The following is an 18,921-nucleotide window of genomic DNA, read 5'->3' as shown; positions in this document are numbered from 1 at the left end:
TTAGGGGTTCTGCTAGGGTTAAAGTTAGGGTTACAGCTAGGGTTAGAGTTAAGTTTACAGCTAGGGTTAGGGTTAGGGTTACAGCAACGGTTTGGGTTAGGGTTAGAGCTAAGGTTAGGGATAGGGTTAAGGTAACAGCTTGGGATAGGGTTAGGGTTTATTTTACACCCTGGGTTAGGGTTAGGATTAGAGCTAGTGTTAGGGTTTGGTTTGGGGTTATAGTTCGGCTTAGGGTTTGGGTTAAGGTTACAGCTAGGGTTAAAGATAAGGAAACAGCCAGCGTTAGTGTTAGGGTTACAGGTAGGGTTAGGGTTAGGGTTAAAGTTAGGGATAGGGTTACAGCTTATGTTAAGGTTAGGTTTACGACAAGGGTTAGGGTTGAGGTTAGGGTTTCAGCTAGGGTTACGGTTATGGTAACAGCTAGGGTTAGGGTTAGGGTTAACGCTAGGATTAGGGTTAGGGTAAGGGTTACAGCTTGGGTTAGGGTTACAGTTAAGGTTAGGGTTACAGCTAGGGATAGGGCTAGGGTTAAGGTTACAGCTAACATTAGGGTTAGGGTTACAGCTAGGGTTAGGGTTAGGGTTAGGATTACAGCTAGGGCTATGGTTAGGATTACAGGTAGGGTTAGGCTTAGGGTTACAACTAAGGTTAGGGTAAATGTTACAGCTAGGGGTAGGGCTAGGGTTAGGGATACAGCTAAGGTTAGGGTTTGGGTTAGGGTTGCAACTAGGGTTAGGTTTTGGGTTAGGGTTAAAGATAAAGTAACAGCTAGGTTTAGTGTTAGGGTTAGCGTTACAGCTAGGGTTAGGATAAGGGTTACGTCTAAAGTTAGGGTTAGGGTTACAGTTATGGTTAGGGTTAGGGTTACAGCTAGTGTTAGGGTTAGGGTTAGGGTTACAGCTAGGGTTAGGGTTTGAGTAACATCTAGGGTTAGGGTTAGGCTTACAGCTAGGGGTTAGGGTTAGGGTTAGGTTTAGAGCTAGGGTTACAGCTAGGGTTAGGATTAGGGTTACCCCTAGGGTTAGGGTTAGGGTTACAGTTAGGGTTAGGGTTACAGATAGGGTTAGAGTTAGGGTTAGGATTACAGTTAGAGGTAGGGATACCACTAGGGTTAGGGTTAGGGTTACAGATAGGGTTAGGATTAGGGTTACTTCTAAATTTAGGGTTAGGGTTACAGCTCAGGTTAGGGTTAGGGAGAGGGCTACAGCTAGGGTTAGGGTTAGAGTTAGGGTTAGGGTTTCAGTTATGGTTAGGGTTAAGGTTACAGCTAACATTAGGGTTAGGGTTACAGCTAGGGTTAGGGTTAGGGTTAGGATTACAGCTAGGGCTATGGTTAGGATTACAGGTAGGGTTAGGCTTAGGGTTACAACTAAGGTTAGGGTAAATGTTACAGCTAGGAGTAGGGCTAGGGTTAGGGATACAGCTAAGGTTAGGGTTTGGGTTAGGGTTGCAACTAGGGTTAGGTTTTGGGTTAGGGTTAAAGCTAAAGTAACAGCTAGGGTTAGGGTTAGGGTTACTGCTAGGTTTAGGGTTAGGGTTAGGGTTACTGCTAGGTTTAGGGTTAGGGTTAGCGTTACAGCTAGGGTTAGGATAAGGGTTACGTCTAAAGTTAGGGTTAGGGTTACAGTTAGGGTTAGGGTTAGGGTTACAGCTAGTGTTAGGGTTAGGGTTAGGGTTACAGCTAAGGTTAGGGTTTGGGTTAGGGTTGCAACTAGGGTTAGGTTTTGGGTTAGGGTTAAAGCTAAAGTAACAGCTAGGGTTAGGGTTAGAGCTAGTGTTAGGGTTAGAGTTAGGGTTACAGCTAGGGTTAGGGTTTGGGTAACATCTAGAGTTAGGGTTAGGGTTAGGGGTACTGCTAGGTTTAGTGTTAGTGGTAGGGTTAATGCTAGGGTTAGGATTAGGGTTACTTCTAAAGTTAGGGTTAGGGTTCCAGCTAAAGTTAGTGTTAGGATTACGGTTAGAGCTATGGTTAGGGATATAGATAGGGCTAGGGTCAGTGTTAGGGTTAGTGCTAAGGTTAGGGTTAGGATTTCTGCTAGGGTTAGGGTTACATCTAGGGTTAGGGTTAGTGTTAGGGTTACAGCTTGTGTTAGGGTTAGGGTTACAGCTACTGTTAGGGTTAGGGATATGTTTAAAGCTAGGGTTATAGCTAGGGTTAAGGTTTATTGTTACATCTAGGGTTAGTGTTAGGGTTACAGCTCTGGTTTGGGTTAGGGTTAGGGTTACAGCAAGGGTAAGAGCTAGCGTTAGGGTTAGGGTTAGAGCTAGGGTTAGTTTTAGGGTTTCAGCTACGTTTAGGGTTAGGGTTACAGCTAACGTTAGCGTTATGGTTAGGGTTACAGCTTGTGTTAGGTTTAGGGTTACAGTTTAAGTTAGGGTTACAGCTTGTGTTAGGGTTCTGGTTACATCTAGTTTTAGGGTTTGGGTTAAAGCTTGGGTTAGGGTTAGGGATAGGGTTGCAGCTAGGGGTAGCGGTTGGATTACAGCTAGGGTTAGAGTTAGGGTTACAGCTAAGGTTAGGGTTAGGGTTACAGCATGGTTTTGGGTTAGCGATACAGCTAGGGTTACAGTTAGGGTCCGGGTTACAGCTTTTGTTATTGTTAAAGTTAGAGCTAGGGTTAGAGTTATAGCTGGGGTTAGGGTTAGGGTTTCAGCTAGGGTTAGGTTTATGGTTCCAGCTAGGGTTAGGGTTAGGGTTCACCAATGACTCTACCAAGTCTAAGGAAGCATCCCCCAACTCTTTATGACAAGCAGTTCAACAGCTGTGAAATATTATACATTGGCAATTTAAATGAATGACCGAATGTTCACCCTCGTGATTTCACAATGCTGTGTCTTCAGCTGCTAGAGTTTATTATGATGTCATGAGGGTCAACCTTCCACCATTCCTTCTCTATGGGGCAAAATTGCCACAAAAAGTCGAATTTTTCAGAAACCATGCACCGAAACTTTCCACAAAGTAATAGCACACCATTCCTGATGAAGCCACTCGATTTGACATATTGCACGTGTATGTGGTGCGAAAACTCTGGGAGGAGTAGCGGTCCAAAAATGGGTGCAATAAAGAAGAATAATGTGTGAGATAATAGTAGTGTGATTGCCTAAGGCAACCACACTAATAATAATGCTCAGTCCGATTACATCGACATATGTGGAACTATCTGGTTAGAGCTCGTCGGCAGAAATTTGTCAACGGCTGAAATCCACATGGATCACACAGGTTCCCGTCAGTTTTTTTGCCAAGAGCTTGAAAGCCAAATACGGCCATGAACTCCTGTCTGTTTTCTATATTTATCCACTGGGAAACTCGTGATTATAAACTGCTATGGGACCGCCCCTTATAGCGACGTATAAAATCAACAGATTTCGTTCGAGTGGTCGGCACAAGACGTTCGACATCGCGCAGAATGATAAATGAAAAGTATAGCCCACTGTAAGTATAAATGCTGCATTGAGAGTTTATTTTATAGTGAACAAGAAACATTTGAAAGAGTAAACAAAACACCATGCCAAAAGTGTTTCCATAAATGGTGAAAGTATATATTACTTCTGACACATATCTTGGTCATGATCAGTAAATAAAACTATAATTTTCTTTCTGGTTAAACCCTCTTGATTGCTTCACAAAATCCTGTTGTTTAATAAAAGAGGCGACATTCAAATTGCTCTGTGTGCTGTGGTAAACGTGGTAAAATACGTTTTTCTGTGCTGCTTTAAAATATATATTTCATTTCACAAATCTAGGTGTCCAACGCCGTTCAGATCTTTGCTTCTTGTGTGATAAAGCGAAGAATCTCTTTACTGGTTCACTAGAAGAAAACCCGCCATGGAATAATAAATGCGTCCCTTTTTACGTTACACCTGAACCCACCTAAACGGCAACATCTAAACAGCCTTACAGTCCAAACCAGAAGTAACATATTTTTTTAATTTTTTATTTTTTTTTACGTTTTTCCAATCTTCTGAAGGTCTTCGTTACATCTGGTCTTCTTTGGGGGAAGTAATAAGACGACAGATGAGACATGAATCACGTACTATCCCAACAATGGACTTAAAGAGTTTTAGAAAACACAATCGCGGCTAACTGCGCAATTCGTACAAGTGAAAGCTTGAGCGAGACGCAAATCATGGATTTACACAAGTGGACGTACAATCAAGAGGAAGAAACTTTTTCGTCTTCGAACCAACTTGGATTTTATGCTTTTTATATACATTTTTGTTTTGAAGGAGCAGTTAAGTAACAGACACCAAAGGTTTCCTTTAACAAATAGTGTGACCCTTAATGCACATGAATTTATTATCTATACATATTTAGCATTAATATTTAACCGTATATTCACAAAGCCTGGCATGGCTCACTTCTTGCTTTCTTGTGTATAGCTGTGCTTTATCGACCAAACATCCAAATCTCAACCTTCGATTGTATTTTGGTTTCGAGATTTTGGATATTTTTATTTATTCATTTTTTTTTTCGGTGGTTACGCAGTTTTATATCTGGGAAACACACGTGCCGTGTCCCCTCGTGCTGAAGCTCTGCTGTAAATTAACTTCTTGTTCGCCCTTGAAGAGGAATGCGTGACCGATTTAATCTAATGTTATGATCACCAATGCCCATAGGTGTCCTAAATAACCCCTGTTTCTAAACCTGATCATTATATCTACATTTTCATTACAGAGATGAAGCACCTTTCTGAATTGCAGAAACGCATTTATGATAAAATGGCTGCAAGTTGATTCAGATACCATATTCACTAGCCTTTAAAATGTACAGTAATAATGGTGCCATCCACTAGGCTATGCAGTCAGTAAATGTATATATATATATATATATATATATATATATATATATATATATATATATAAATCCCCTAATTATTGAACTAGGTGGATAATTTATCAATTTAAAGGCAAAGAAAAATGCTTAGGGACAGATAACAGCTTTAAAAAAAATCAAAGTATAGAATAATTTCTGGAATTATTTTTTTCCTATTTAGTTTTATGATCTTATTGCCTTATGCCTTAGACTGCAGTGAAAATGAAAATATATAGCCAGTATGAGAGAATATGCACACTACATAGTTGTAATTCACAGGACATATGTGACACACTTTCTTTGTAAAGGATTCAGATTCTGTAGGTCATTTATTAGACATGAGCCACCTGCTTGGCGTGCTTGTCCTTTGGGGACTATGGCCTTTGCAATGTTGCTTAAGGCGTGGAAACTGATAAGGTCCTCACTGAAAGGCTACGAAGCCTGTCCTGATGGACCTCTGGGCTTCTGCTAGCCAGCCTTCACCCCCATTTGTCAGATCCAATTACAGCCGAGAGCTCTCAGAATAGTCTTAAACAGTTTGGGATTTTTGCACTGCACCTTGTGGTCATGAGGTAGTGTTAAGCCCGGTCATGTTAGCGTATGGTCATTTAAATATTATAAGGGCAGCATCTCGTTCAAAAAAAAAAAAAAAAAAAAGCACACTTGCAGAGGGGCAAGTGTGGTTTGTAGATGACCACGTGAGATTTCACGCTGTTTTGGAATTAGAAACCTGTTACCAGGTTCACTGCAGGAGTCATTCTGTAACACAATATATGTTACATATAAATTCATATATCATAATACATAATGATCATGAACATAATAATCATAAATTCATCATCATTCCAGACTCAAAACAGGAAGTGGGAAGGAAATCAGTTTTGGAAGATGGACAGCAAATATATAACATATTTAAATGCATATGTGATACCTAACAAATACTGTAATTGCTTAACTTGCTGTTGCATTTTGCTCTCAAATTAGCCATTAGTGGGTTTTGGTTGCATTTGACAGGCTCATAATTTTGTAGTTTTTTTGTAAGTCTCTTTTTCCCAAGAAGATGTGCGTAAACTATGTTGTGGCTTTGTGCCTCACAAAGCCACAAAAATAATTAATTAAGTGTTCTTCCACAGCTTAATTAATTATTCAAGGACACATGCAGCATTGAGTATCGACATTTTAATTACCTTTGAGAAATGACTGTTGACCATATGAGAAGGACCTCCCAGTCAAAGAATATCAAATAAACTGCCAACATCAATTTAAAACACGATAAATACCCATACATGTACCTAGATATTTAGCAGATTGTCTTATGCTCATTCAGGTTTAAATTAAGATTAATTGCATTAGTCATTAGTAGCATTAGCATAATTTCATTAGTTTAGCACTGAAACATGACATTTAGCTTCTTTCCAAATGTGTCTCAATATATAGTGCTCTAGACCTTGAACACATAAGTAAAATGTAACTTAAATGACTGCCATATTTAATGTTGATAGGCAGTCTTATTTAGAGTATTTAGAAATATCCATTTTTACACAGTGGGTTGACTCTGCCCCCAGTACCCAGGATTCACAGAAAGAGAAATGCATTCTGGGGTTTTCTTAAGATTTTAGTTACTACAGAGTTGGTTAAGAAACCACAGATCTTTCCATTGGCCACTTAAAATAAAGGACTCTCCGTTGTGGATTCCTAGTATTAACAGATGAGGCTGTTGTTGACTTATGAGGAATCTGAAATGCAATGTGGAGATTCTAAAAGAATTATGTTGAGGACAGAGACAGAGACAGAGAAGAGCTTAGCCTGACGCCCCAGGTTTTTAGCAGATGGCAAAGCGGACGTATATTTATATATTTCCTAGGCTAAGGTAGACGATACCTGATACGCTGCTCCTTGCCATCTTTTCGTCCAAATTAGGCAAGAAAGGCAGTTTACTTTTTGCGTGGTTGCCTCTCAGTAGTGACGCTATGGAGAGAGCAGCGGAGTGTCTGACATTGAAGCTCTCTCCTCTCCCCTGCTCTGTCCTCAGATGCGATGCACATTGTGACTGGGCGTGAGGCAGCTACTGGCCAGTCAGGAGGGCACGGGCAGCCTGCCACTGAAGCTGAGGATCAGAGAATGTCCATCTTTATAAAGCCTATATTTACTCCCCTGACACTGCAAGAATTTCTGCTAAATATAAACGTGGTCCAACCCACCATCATGGCCACACTACGTCCACTGGCACTCTGGACCTTCGAGCGATGTGACAGAGAGGGAATGTCTTTACAAGAGTAGCCATTATGGACTGTAACTTTATTACATTAGAATGCATTCATAAGTGTGTTAACTGAGGTGGGCTTTGCTATAGGTGGTAGCTAAAGTATTACTTACTGTAAGTGCCAAAATCAAAATGAATACATTAGACCTCAAGCAAGTTGTGCTTCATGGTCATTTGCTTAAACTCATAAAGGAAACTGCATGATAATGCCCAGAATTTGCTTACACCCAGTGCATAAAGACAATATCCTGCCAACTCGCTTCCACTGGTGCAAATTATGGTTTACCTAGAGGCTCATCAAATTTGAGTGACCATTGTTGTTTTTTTCTGTGGCAATATGAAAATATGGATAGTCATAAATAAACTAAAGCAAGCGTCCCACACAGGGATTAAAGGATTAGTGTGTGCTGGACACAGTGTGTTTGGAGGAGTGTTCTAACTGTACTGCTATGATTGGGATGGGGTGTCTCAGTTCTAACTACTCCCTAAATGTTATGTAAATTAACTTTTCAAATGTTTACGCTTACTTACACAGTAGTTGGCAAAGATAATGACACTCTATGTACAAATGTTCCTTTCACATGGTCAATACACATATAAGGTCAAACATTTTATGATGTAGTTTAGTCTAGATAATAATTTACTGTGCAAATGTAAGTTACTATTCAAAAGTATTCATTCTAAAGCTACCCTTAATAACTTTTGCAGTGTTTTGCTCACAATACAGATGGACTATGCAAATTTTCAAGAATATTTCACTCTCACGTTTTCATGTTGAAATTATGGGCAGTAACAAACACAAAATATTTGCTTTTGTTTAAACATTCAAGTAGAAATGTTAAATATAAACACTGCATGGTCACAGTAGAGTATTGTGATGTGTGTCAGCAAGACTGAAGTACACTACTTTTCAAAATGTATGTGGACACCCCTTCTAATTAGTGGTTTCAGCTATTTCAGGCACACCCTTTGCTAACAGGTGCATAAAATCAAGCATACAGTCATTCAATCTCCATTGACAAACATTGGCAGTAGAATGGGTCATACTGAAGAGCTCAGTGACTTTCAACGTTGCTCTGTCATAGGATGCCACCTGTCCAACAAGTCAGTTTATCAAATTTCTGCCCTGCTAGTGCAGTCCCAGTCAACAGTACGTGCTTTTGTTGTGAAGTGTAAACATATACAAGCAATAACAGCTCAGTCACAAAGCGGTCAGCCACACAAGCTCACAAAATGTGACTGGCGAGTGCTGAAGTGTGTAGTGTAAAAATCATCTGTCCTCAGTTGTAGTACTCACTACAGAGTTCCAGACTGCCTCTGGAAACGTCAACACAAGGACTGTTTGTCAAGAGCTTCACAAAATGGGTTTCCATGGCCGAGCAGCCGTACACAAGCCTAAGATCACCATGCGCAATGCCAAGCATCAGCTGGAGTGGTGCAAAGTGATGAATCACGCTTCACTATCTGGCAGCCTAGCAGAAAAATATAGATTTGGCGGAATGAATAGTGCCAACTGTACTGGCCCGAATAGTTTGGTGGAGGAGGAATAGTGGTCTAGGGCTGTTTTTCATGGTTTGGGCTAGGCCCCTTAGTTTCAGTTTAGGGAAATCTTAATGCTGTGACATTCTAGATAATTGTACGCATTGTGCGCTTCCAACTTTGTGGCAACAGTTTGGGGTTGGTCCATTCCTGTTTCAGCATGACAATGCCCATGAGCACAAAGCAAGGTCCATAAAGAAATGGTTTGCTGAGTTCGGTGGGGAAGAATTTGACTGGCCTGCACAGAGCCCTGACTTTTACCCAAACAAACACCTCTGGGATGAATTGGAATGCCAACTACAAGTCTGACCTTATTATGCCCAACATCAGACCCCACCCTCACTAATGCTCTTGTGGCTGAATGGAAACAAATCCTTGCAGCAATGTTCCAAAATCTACTGGAAAGCCTCCTCATAAGAGTGGAGGGTGTTACAGCAGCACAGGGGGGTTCAACTCCATATGAATGCCCACGGCTTTGGAATAAGATGTTCAACTGGTACATATGGGTGTGATGTTCAGGTGTCCACATACTTCTTAAATGTAATGCAGTTTGGGAAAAAATGACTTGGAAAAAAACTGTGCTTGGCAGAAGTTTGCTATCTGCCTGACAGTTGGGATTTTCTTTATGTCACATGCTTTGTGGAGCATGTTGGAGGAGTGCACAGCTAACAGGGTGTTTTTGAGCAGTGTCAGTACAATGGCACCTTCCCCAGATGGGCTAGTTCAAGAAATTGTCACGTACGCACTCCATTCTCACACGGTTGCGCAAGGTTAGTGCAGTAACACGTGGTACTTAAGTGAAAATATGGGCTGACCATGAGGCGTATGGATTTACTAGCTCTAAGGTCAAAGCATTGTTCAGGAAACAGCTTTCTGTCATTATTTCTTATCACTTCAGACCACAATCAGTGGCAATAAACTGCAGCAAGAAAGACAAAAGGAACAGCAGAAAGATTTAGAAGAAGAACAAAAAAGCGTACATGTTTGAATCAAACTATACAGCAAACAGGAGGGGAAGGCATCTAGGAAGGAAATAGACCAGTGGGGTGTACAAATCTGTTCCTAGAGGGCAGCTTTGTGTGCTTCTTCTTGTGCCAACCAGTTATACTGACTGAACAGCAGAAGACTGCACATGAATGCTGACTGAAAAAGGTTCACTCTGGTCTGATATAGGAGTGAACATGCGCTGGTGCCAATCAGCATAGCGCTGATTCACTCTTAAATCTGACCACAATAAAACATTTTCATCAAAGAAACATATGCAGTCTGCAGCTGTAGTTTATGATGTTTTCAACAAAAAAAGGGGGAAAAAGGTCAAATACATTCTTGGGGAAATTTGATAACGAAGAACAGAAGTTCAAGTAGAATCTCAAAACAAGGTTGTTGTGCTCAGCTGCCCTAAAGCTGTAATGATTTAGCCAATGTGTTCAAATGTCACTCTGAGGTTCCACACTGCTCAGCTGCAAACTATTCCCACAAGGAAGAGACAGGGTAATTCCAGTTTCCTGCCAACCAAGACTCAAGTTTCACCTACTAAGATGCTGCAGCACTGTGATTCTGTCATCACATCTGCACAGAATTCCAGTAGGTCCAAGGCACATAAACCCGAATCCTCAGTCAGACATGCACAAATGAATAAGGGATCTTCATGTGCTTGCTCTATCAGTGTGAGAATACTTGTAGGCTATACACACACTATTTTATTCATATTTTATCATTATCATTAATATTAGTAGTAGCAGTAGTAGTACTACAGCTGCTATTACTTCTAATAATAATAGTAACCATTATTTGGCAGAATAAGGAACTACAGTTTACAGTGTAAGATGGAAACAGAAAAGACCATTATTAAAACATTTATAATGAAGTATTTTGTGTGAATATTGAAAGGTCCTCAACATAACACATACACAGGGGATCAGGAAACCCAAACAGATTCATCATTTGTTTCTGTAAGACATTATGAAAAAATCTTACGACTGACGACTGGGGTGTTTTATAACTTTGGAAACTAGATAATTTACACTGTACTTTGCATGCACATCTTTGTTTTCCTGCACTGGAAAATGGAAGACAGGGAAATCCATCCATGTGGTGGAAAAAAATGTAAGTTTCTTATTTATATGGAATCCATGAAAACATTTTAGTTCTTATTTACCTTTCTTTTTAAAAGACTAATTTTAAAAAATAAGGAATCACAATAATAAGAACATTAACATAGCACTGTCATTGACTAAGCACTGTTTTAACCCATTTCAAAATGTCAACCAGATCAATATCAGGAGAGTGCACATTATGGAATGTCAGGAGAGTTCTTTCCTGACATTCCATAATTACTCATTCATTTTCAAGGTCAGTTAAGCTCCTCTTAGAGGATGCCCTCATTCATGGCAGAGGCTGTGGTTAATTGAGGAATCCAGTCAGCTGCCTCATTTCTAGAATAGTATAATAATGTTAAAATAGCACTACGAGTAGAAGTCAGTGCAAGAGTGAAGTTGTTCCTGCTTAACTTTAAGAAATGCACTTTAAAAAGATTACTTTTCAGAGACAGTTACAAAAACAGCACTCTTGAAAGTTAAGAACAGATGACTTGGTGGTTTTACTGAGCCACTTGCACGCATTACATTAGATGGGGTGAAAAGCAGGCCAATACACCAAAACAGCTCCTATAGTAATATGGGAAGTTTGTTGCAAGGGGACTTATGTTTCAGTAATTGGGATATTTGAAAACAGGAACAAGTGTTAAGACTAACTCTGTAGAATGATTCTCCTTGTGATGACAGTTGGAATTTATATAGAAGACACACTGTCATTTAGGCATCCTGTTGGAAATGGGGTATTAACAGGCCCTATTTTTAAATCCTCTGGAAATACTTGCATGTGCTGAGGCTCATGGCCTGCCAGTCCTGAGCTGTGTTTAGTCTGACCCACTCTGAGTAACCAATTGAAGCCAAAGAACACAGACCTACTTTTGTAGGTGGGGGGTCTGACATAGGAACTGAGAGATACAGTATAAGGCCTCATATTGTTTGTTTGAAGAAGTCAAAATCAAAAAGATGATCCATTGGAATGGATGCCTGAACTGAGCTGCAGTCTCCAAGATGGAAAATCTCCAAGATAAAAAAAATAATAAAAACATGATTTGTAAGTGAAACCTTACAAGACACAGGCAATCGTGTGTTATTCATAAAGAATATTTTAACAAAAAGTATTGGCTATTTGGTGGTGCACAAATTGAAATATTACATGTGTATGGAAAATATTACACATTTTTTAAACTGCAGACAAAATATTGAGTCACAGCCTTGCTCCAATGGTGAAGTGCTTTATCACCCCCCCCAAACTGATGCATTACATTTCAAGTTTCTACCAGCTTGTGTCTGCAAATGTTTGCATTGCTATAATACAGAAACGTACATGAAGACAAATAAACATCAAGTTTTTCCTACTAAAGATCAATGAGCTATAGGTTTATTAACACTTTGTGGGCCTGTGTGCTTCTGCAGTGTTCCACCCAACATGCAACATTCTCAGCCTCACCTGTAGCTAGCACACTACCGCCGTGTTCAATATCCTAATTTTAAGTTGGCAGGTATGTGCACAGGAGGCTAAATATTCAGTGGGAACCGACATATACTCGTGACGTGTTTCAGCAGCTCGTTAAGGCAGGTTGAAGGTCACCACCAGTGTAAGCTCAAATTTCAGCAAGCATAGCGTGGCCTGTTAGAGTAACCCATTTTATATAAAATACAAATGTAAAGAATTAGGGGTATTTACGTTTGATTACATTGTTGTACAGATGGTATAATTATTATAGTGTGCTTTTCACGTAAAGGTAGCAACTTGACCACATGCCTTATTCTTTTATGAACACAATTAACTTTACTATGAATCTTGAAGCCATGGGCACTTCACCCCTTTAGCTGGACACACCAAACATGTGAGCAAATTGAAAAAATACTTTTAAAAATCTGGACATTCTCAGCCTTTTTTCTGCAATGGCACTTTTTATAATCAAATTCCACAGGCCACCATCCCATCCCAAAACACATCACATGCGTGCGCACAAACAAAATTTTCCACAGAACTGGTAAGATCTTGCACCCAGAGAGCAGGTACCAGGGCTTCCTATACCTATAGGAACTCCAAATACCTAGTTACACAACTTGCTCCCCAGAGTTCTCAGGCGGTTTACACATGCCACAAGCCCTTCGGAGCTCTTATTTGGTATACATTTGCAGCCTTATGAATAGTTCCTGCAATTTTAAACACTGAAGTATTACTTTCAATTAAACATTTATACATTTAATTTTAATGCTTTAAGTACAAGACTCACAATAAAGTATATTAACCAAAACTTGGCCCATGTATGGTTCCATTACAGCAGACTTATATTAAAATACTGATATGAAAGTGTGCCATTTTAGAATTTATATTTGTACTGGGTAGTGCATGTTTGTATTATAAATGTGGCTGTTGAATACCTTATGAACACAACACCAAATAATACAACTTAAGTTAAAAGAAAGACAAGACAAACCATATTCAAGAAGTTTCATTAAATGGAGTCAAGCCCAATTTGGGACAGCACACTTGAAGTTGACACAATAAAACCACAATTTTTCTGAAAACAAAAACAGGGTCTTGCATTACCATAGCACATTATATGTGGAAAATATAGGTGGACAAATTCCACTTAGATTTCACAAATTCCACAAATTCCACAAGTTTAGATTTTGAAACCAAGACAAATGCTGAAAAATAAAATAAAAAAAGCAAAATGCCATCAGTTGTGATAAGTTAATGTTTCTTCAAACTATTTACAAAACATTACCACATTCGGTTAAAAAATACTTTTAAAAAAGAAGAGTATCACCAAGAAAAAAAAAGATACTATTTACAATTCTATACACAGGTCTTCAGGAATGCACAGGCCCTGCTGTAAAAAAAAAAAAAAAAAAAAAAAACCACAAAATAAACAAGTTAGGTATGAACTTGAATGTTATGGCAGTAAAGATGACAAATTAAAAACCATTAAAAACAAGGATTCCTCCTCACCTATAAACGATTCAACAAAGTGTTCTGGATGTCTTCGTAAACCTGGTTGTAGAGGTCATCTTTCGATCTCAAACCATCCAAGTACTCTGAAAATCATCATGCAAGTTTGAACATCAGCAGAATGTTTGACACAAACATCTAAACGTAGTGTTGTCTTCAGGGACAAATATGGCCACTGAGTTTAACAGCAGTGAAAATTCTGCTGATTTATTATTAAAATATTTAAAAGGCACACCAGGATACAAAGATAGTCAAGGTTACAGCTGCATTACTCAGAAGTTATTGCATCTCAAGACATGTAATTGCATGGCAATACCATCCATTAATTCTTTAGGAATGGGCTTAATCCATAAGATGTTATTAACACCGATTCAAATTAAAAACCTTTCAGGATAAAATATTTAAGGACCATGGGAACCCAATAGAAACTGAATGTTGACAAACCCAAAGTTTATTGAAATCACGGCACTGCACTGCAGTTCACTTTCACTCACCAATAGCCAAGCCGGTTCTCTCCATTTCAGCCCTGTGTTTCAAGTACATGGGCCACACATGCCCGTCAAACAGACCAGGGGGGTCAGGAACGGTGTAATTCCTTGTACTGAAAAGAGAATTGCTTGGAATGACAATGCTGCAAAGAACTTGTTCATGGAGTCTTTACAGCAAAAACAGCACACATCAACCTACCTCCTCCTCCTCTTGCACTCCTCATATGGAATGGCTGTGTAGTAGCACTTGTTATACACATCGAGTAACGGCCTGAATGGGGGAGAGGGGGGAAAAGTAGTTCAGAGAATGCTTTTGGCACACACTTCCATGGCAATATTTATTAAAAAAAAAAAAACTAAAAAAAAAAACAGTCCCTAGTGTTTTGTGAAAATGCCAAAATCCTTATCTCCTGCTTCAGGACAAGCAGGGGCCACCATCAATGGGTATACTCAACGAGAGCCTGAACAAGCTACTTTACAGCACTCGCATGTGACAGCACTAGAGCACTTGTATTCCTCGCAACCCACGTCCCAGGAACTTAATCTGAAGATTGTCACCCAAGGCAACAGCTAATGCAGCAAACATTCAACCAGCAAAGCCAGTCAGTATTAATTAGTGATAACCCACATCCCACCCATTCCAGACAGCCAAATTCCACAGGTGCTAAACTACTCTTGACTCAAGGAACATTTAATTTATTAGGACCCCTAATCTGGGACAAGACATGACAAATTTCACACAACGATGTGGATTTAGGGTGAACTGTACAACACCGTTCAGGAAGGTGGCTCACTTGTAGTTGTAGAGGAGGAAGCCCTCCACGATCAGAATGTGGATGTCTTGCTCAGGATCGGACACCTTGGTCTCAGGTGAAACGTTGACGCCGTGGGAGCGGGCGAACTTCACCGGATTCTCTGCCCAGCCCTTGATGGTGCAGACCATGGCCTCCATGTCCAAAGATGTAATCACTGCATCGGAACAGAGAGGAGGGAAAAGGAACAGCAGTCTTTAATGGACAGGAACACTGTTCACTGAAGAAATGTAATCAGCACAGACGATCTGAAGTTAGGAAACAAAGGCACTACTGTTGCACATTATTAAACGAAACAATTTAGAAGAGGGGGGAGAAAGGGAACGTTTCATTTTAAGTTAAAGTAATGTCATATGACTACAGAACATTTAATACAGCATTGGTTGAAAATGCAGTACTGGTTTCCTACAGCGAAACACATTCTTACCATCCCACTGTCTAAAGCCGTCCTCCCCGACTTCTATCTGATCTTGTGGCTGAAATAACAGTGACCAATAAAACAATGCTGCAACCTCAGGGCGATCAGCAGCCTAATAGATCCGATCACACCCTGAACATGGAAAGCAAGCACATACGGAAGCCAGAAAGCATAAAGCAAGCCAGGAGCACTTGGAGGATTCTGGGGTGTATACACACACATCAAAGAAGGATCCAAAACAGTGTAAAGGAACCCACATACAAAGCCTTTAGAAAATGTCCATTAAGAGATGGACACTGCATGAGCAACAGTCATCTTCACAGAATGCTCAAGATTGGGGCACATAACATTAAATGTCCCAATTTAAGAATAAAATTTTTGTGGAGCAATGGAGAAAACAAAATATTATATAAGCCAATCACTTGATTTATGTGTAAAAATCCATCACTTTTGCTGGAAGCTGTCAATGTCATCTATGTTTAACGTGACTAATGCCCATAGGTATGCATGCGTACGCACTTGAGATGCAGCATGCAATGAAGGGGGGAGACAAAAAGAAATACTGCAGATCTACTGCAAAAGCTCTGTGACAAAGTAAAGTCAGTGGTAGTTAGTTTGAAGCACACCAGACATCAAAGTAATATCCATAAACAATTTACTCCCCAGTGCCCCACAGTGCTGTAATAATCTTTTATTTTCATTATTTTAATTAATTTGGAAAGCCATCGAAATGTCACCGCTGGCTGCAAGTAATACAAGTCAAAAGGACAGTATCTCAGTTTTGCCACTAGATGGCCAGACGACCGCCCAAAAACGGATAAAGGGGTTAAAATTGCTGTAGCAATTAGCAACGCCCCCAGACGACAAATTCAATTTTTTATTTTTCGTGGTTTCAATAGGCCTATTGCGGGCTTGCAGCAAGACATTCCCAATAACAATAGCAACAGCCTGAGATTAGCGAAGACGCGTTGTGCGCATGCAGCAGAGCCTAATGAAAACTCAACACAATCCAAAACATTTAAACGGTAAATCAGACGAGTTAGGACAAAGCTTACCTTGAAAAAGTCATCTTGGTGTACCACGCAACAGTTAGGCAATGCTTTGATAAGTCTATTCGTCAAAGTGGTTTTTCCACCATTGGTCACGCTAAATAGGAATTTAAAATAGCAGATTTGAATTAGTACATTATACGACTAAATTACAAGTAGCGGTCCCTAAACTGGCTAGCCAGGGAATTTACCTTGGTCTTCTAAAGAGCTAGCTATCTGGAGTCTAATATTTGCTGGGCGGCTAGTTACTGAAATGGCTGCCATACCAAACGCATATAGAGTCAACAATTACTTGGTTTTCCAGTTATCACATAATAGGACGGTGAGTGCGTTATGCAAGTGATTAACGTTAAAGTATTTCTCGTCGATCGAGATACGTTAGTATAGATCATGTGTGGATAAAGTAACTATACGAGACTGACAATACTGCATTGCAATAATTTAAGTTGCTAGGTCTACGTTATACAGGTTTTGAGAAGTTGAGAAAGACAGGGCTGCCAGATAAACTGACTGACGAGCTGGTTAACAAACTGACCATATTTACTAGCTGGGGCAGTGTTACAGTGTTTCAGCTTATGTTGCGATTTCTCAGTTACAACAACACTGCATAATACTAAAATGTCACCTTAAGTCTTAGTTTCAAATGTAAGTTGGAGATTAATTTAACATAAATGCTGATAAATTTGCTGGATAAACTCATAAAAATATCTTGACATCATGTTTTTCTAGAAATGTATAAAGCAAATGTATCGGTTATATTTGAATCATCTTCAGTTTGTGTGTTAAGTTTGAATGTCCCTCCTTTTTCACTTCGGTGAGACCGCGCAGTTGTTTAAATCTCCCGCTCAAACTCCTCAAAACAAACTAGCCTATGAGCCTGCCCATACTACACGTTGCGTTCCAAAATGTAACAAATTACTGAATTAGCCGGCGAATACGTCCTAAAATAAATTCAACTTGTAAAACGAACTTAATTTTGATATAAAATGGTCACAGTTTGGCAATTATTAGCCATTACATGAATACGAACATTGCTGATCTTACCCTAATGTACTGATAAGGCATGTCAGATAAGTTAGATGAGCCAATTAAAATGCCATCAATAAATATTATCAAATGTTTAAAATATGGCAGACATAAACACCTAGCAAATAATAACATGGTAATGATGTTTGTTAACGAACTGAAAGGGTAGGCTACTTACCCGCCAATGCCTATGATATATTTCATTTAGTCGATTTCTTGATTTTCTTCACAAGAAGTAAAACGTGAATAGAGCAAACACACCCGAATTACTAAAATGATATATAAAACGTTTGGTCAAATATATTTCAAGCTTTCTCTTCTGTACTCCTTTCTTTTCCCTCCAGAGTCCCACTCTCTTTACTATTTCATTGATAAAGAAGCCGTGCCCCTTTTGCTTTATAGCAAACTCGGAACACGTCACGCAGATGCCTGGCCCGCGTGGTCCGACGCACTTTCTTCTCTCCAATGTCTCCGTTCTGCAGTACCCAATCGCTGGCCTCTGAGCACTGGGCGGGTCCAATCAGCGCCGTCGCGGGCGCTGCGGAATTTGCATGGTGGCATAGGTCCCTTTGCACCTGTTATTCCCTGTCTATCTTTGCATGTACAGTCGTGAAAGGCAGACTGTCCACCTGACCATTAACCCAAAAATAGCACAGCGTCTTATAATGAGGAAAATTTTCGGAAGCCTTACAGAAAGTTATCGGCTGAGACTAGGGGCTGCATTTCCCCATATGGAACCACAACACATGAGTAATTGTGCGTAAATACATTTCGCAAGTTCTGCCTTTAGTTAATGACTGTAGTCCACAGATATGCAATGAATGAAAAATGTTATTTCATAATTATATTAGTGAATGTATCACATTGATTGAATGAGTATGGCCAAAAGTTATTTATCAGTGTCTCATTATGTATAGCTTGTGGTTCGATCACTGACAATTAGTCATTAAGAGCAGACAAAAGCACATGAAGGCATGGAATTTCTCACCCCACTATTGTGTCCTTGTATCTTTGTCATGTGCGGGGGAAAGTGGGAATGTGAAACGTGATGTGTTTTCTGCAGACAGAGGGAGATAATGACAAGGATTATGCATACGTGCAAGAGGTCACCACACAAAGTCCAGATAAGGTTTCCTTTATTAGCTGAAGTGTGCTTTGAACATAACACACCCTCCCTTCCAAATAACCCAATGGCAAAAGCTATTCAACAGAGGAGGGACAGGCAATAACTGTGTGTTTGTGTTGATTTACAGCGCGTGACACATTCCATCAGTTCTACAAGCAGTCAGTGTAGGGAAAATCATTTTTATCAGTGCAGCCTAGTACCTACTTTGGTAATGCATCATAGTGTTTCCCTAGGCAAGGTAAGATATGACAAATCAATTTATTAGTGTTGTGCGCATTAATATTAATGTCTTGTTGAAATAAGTGATCATATGTTTTATAGCATTGTGA

The 18,921-nt window shown here is 39.7% G+C and overlaps 1 protein-coding gene and 1 long non-coding RNA gene across 4 annotated transcripts; one reads left to right on the top strand and one right to left on the bottom strand.

The window, feature by feature from the left end:
* Window positions 1-3,350: 3,350 nt before the first annotated feature.
* LOC118225060 lies at window positions 3,351-7,488 on the top strand. The gene is made up of 3 exons (XR_004764747.1): window positions 3,351-3,433; window positions 3,745-4,232; window positions 6,846-7,488. It is a non-coding gene; the product is annotated as an uncharacterized LOC118225060 (long non-coding RNA).
* A 5,853-nt stretch (window positions 7,489-13,341) lies between these two features.
* On the bottom strand, window positions 13,342-17,843 carry mibp (muscle-specific beta 1 integrin binding protein). 3 transcript variants are annotated; one of them, XM_035412079.1, is made up of 8 exons: window positions 17,645-17,843; window positions 16,447-16,537; window positions 15,401-15,449; window positions 14,956-15,130; window positions 14,361-14,432; window positions 14,168-14,274; window positions 13,674-13,759; window positions 13,342-13,551 (listed from the first exon to the last, which is right to left on the bottom strand). In XM_035412079.1, the coding sequence occupies exons 1-7, from the start codon at window positions 17,668-17,670 to the stop codon at window positions 13,674-13,676; spliced, it is 606 nt and encodes a 201-aa protein (XP_035267970.1). In that variant the 5' UTR covers window positions 17,671-17,843; the 3' UTR covers window positions 13,342-13,551. The 3 variants fall into 3 exon arrangements, with proteins under 3 accessions (XP_035267970.1, XP_035267969.1, XP_035267971.1); XM_035412078.1 differs by having other exon boundaries at window positions 13,510-13,554; window positions 17,645-17,842; XM_035412080.1 differs by lacking the exons at window positions 15,401-15,449; window positions 17,645-17,843 and having other exon boundaries at window positions 13,510-13,554.
* Between the last annotated feature and the right edge of the window lie 1,078 nt (window positions 17,844-18,921).

This window comes from Anguilla anguilla, chromosome 4 (assembly GCF_013347855.1).
Source record: "Anguilla anguilla isolate fAngAng1 chromosome 4, fAngAng1.pri, whole genome shotgun sequence".
Taxonomy (NCBI): Eukaryota; Metazoa; Chordata; class Actinopteri; order Anguilliformes; family Anguillidae; genus Anguilla; species Anguilla anguilla.
Note: the sequence above shows the minus strand (reverse complement) of the source record. Positions and strands in the feature narration are given on the sequence as shown.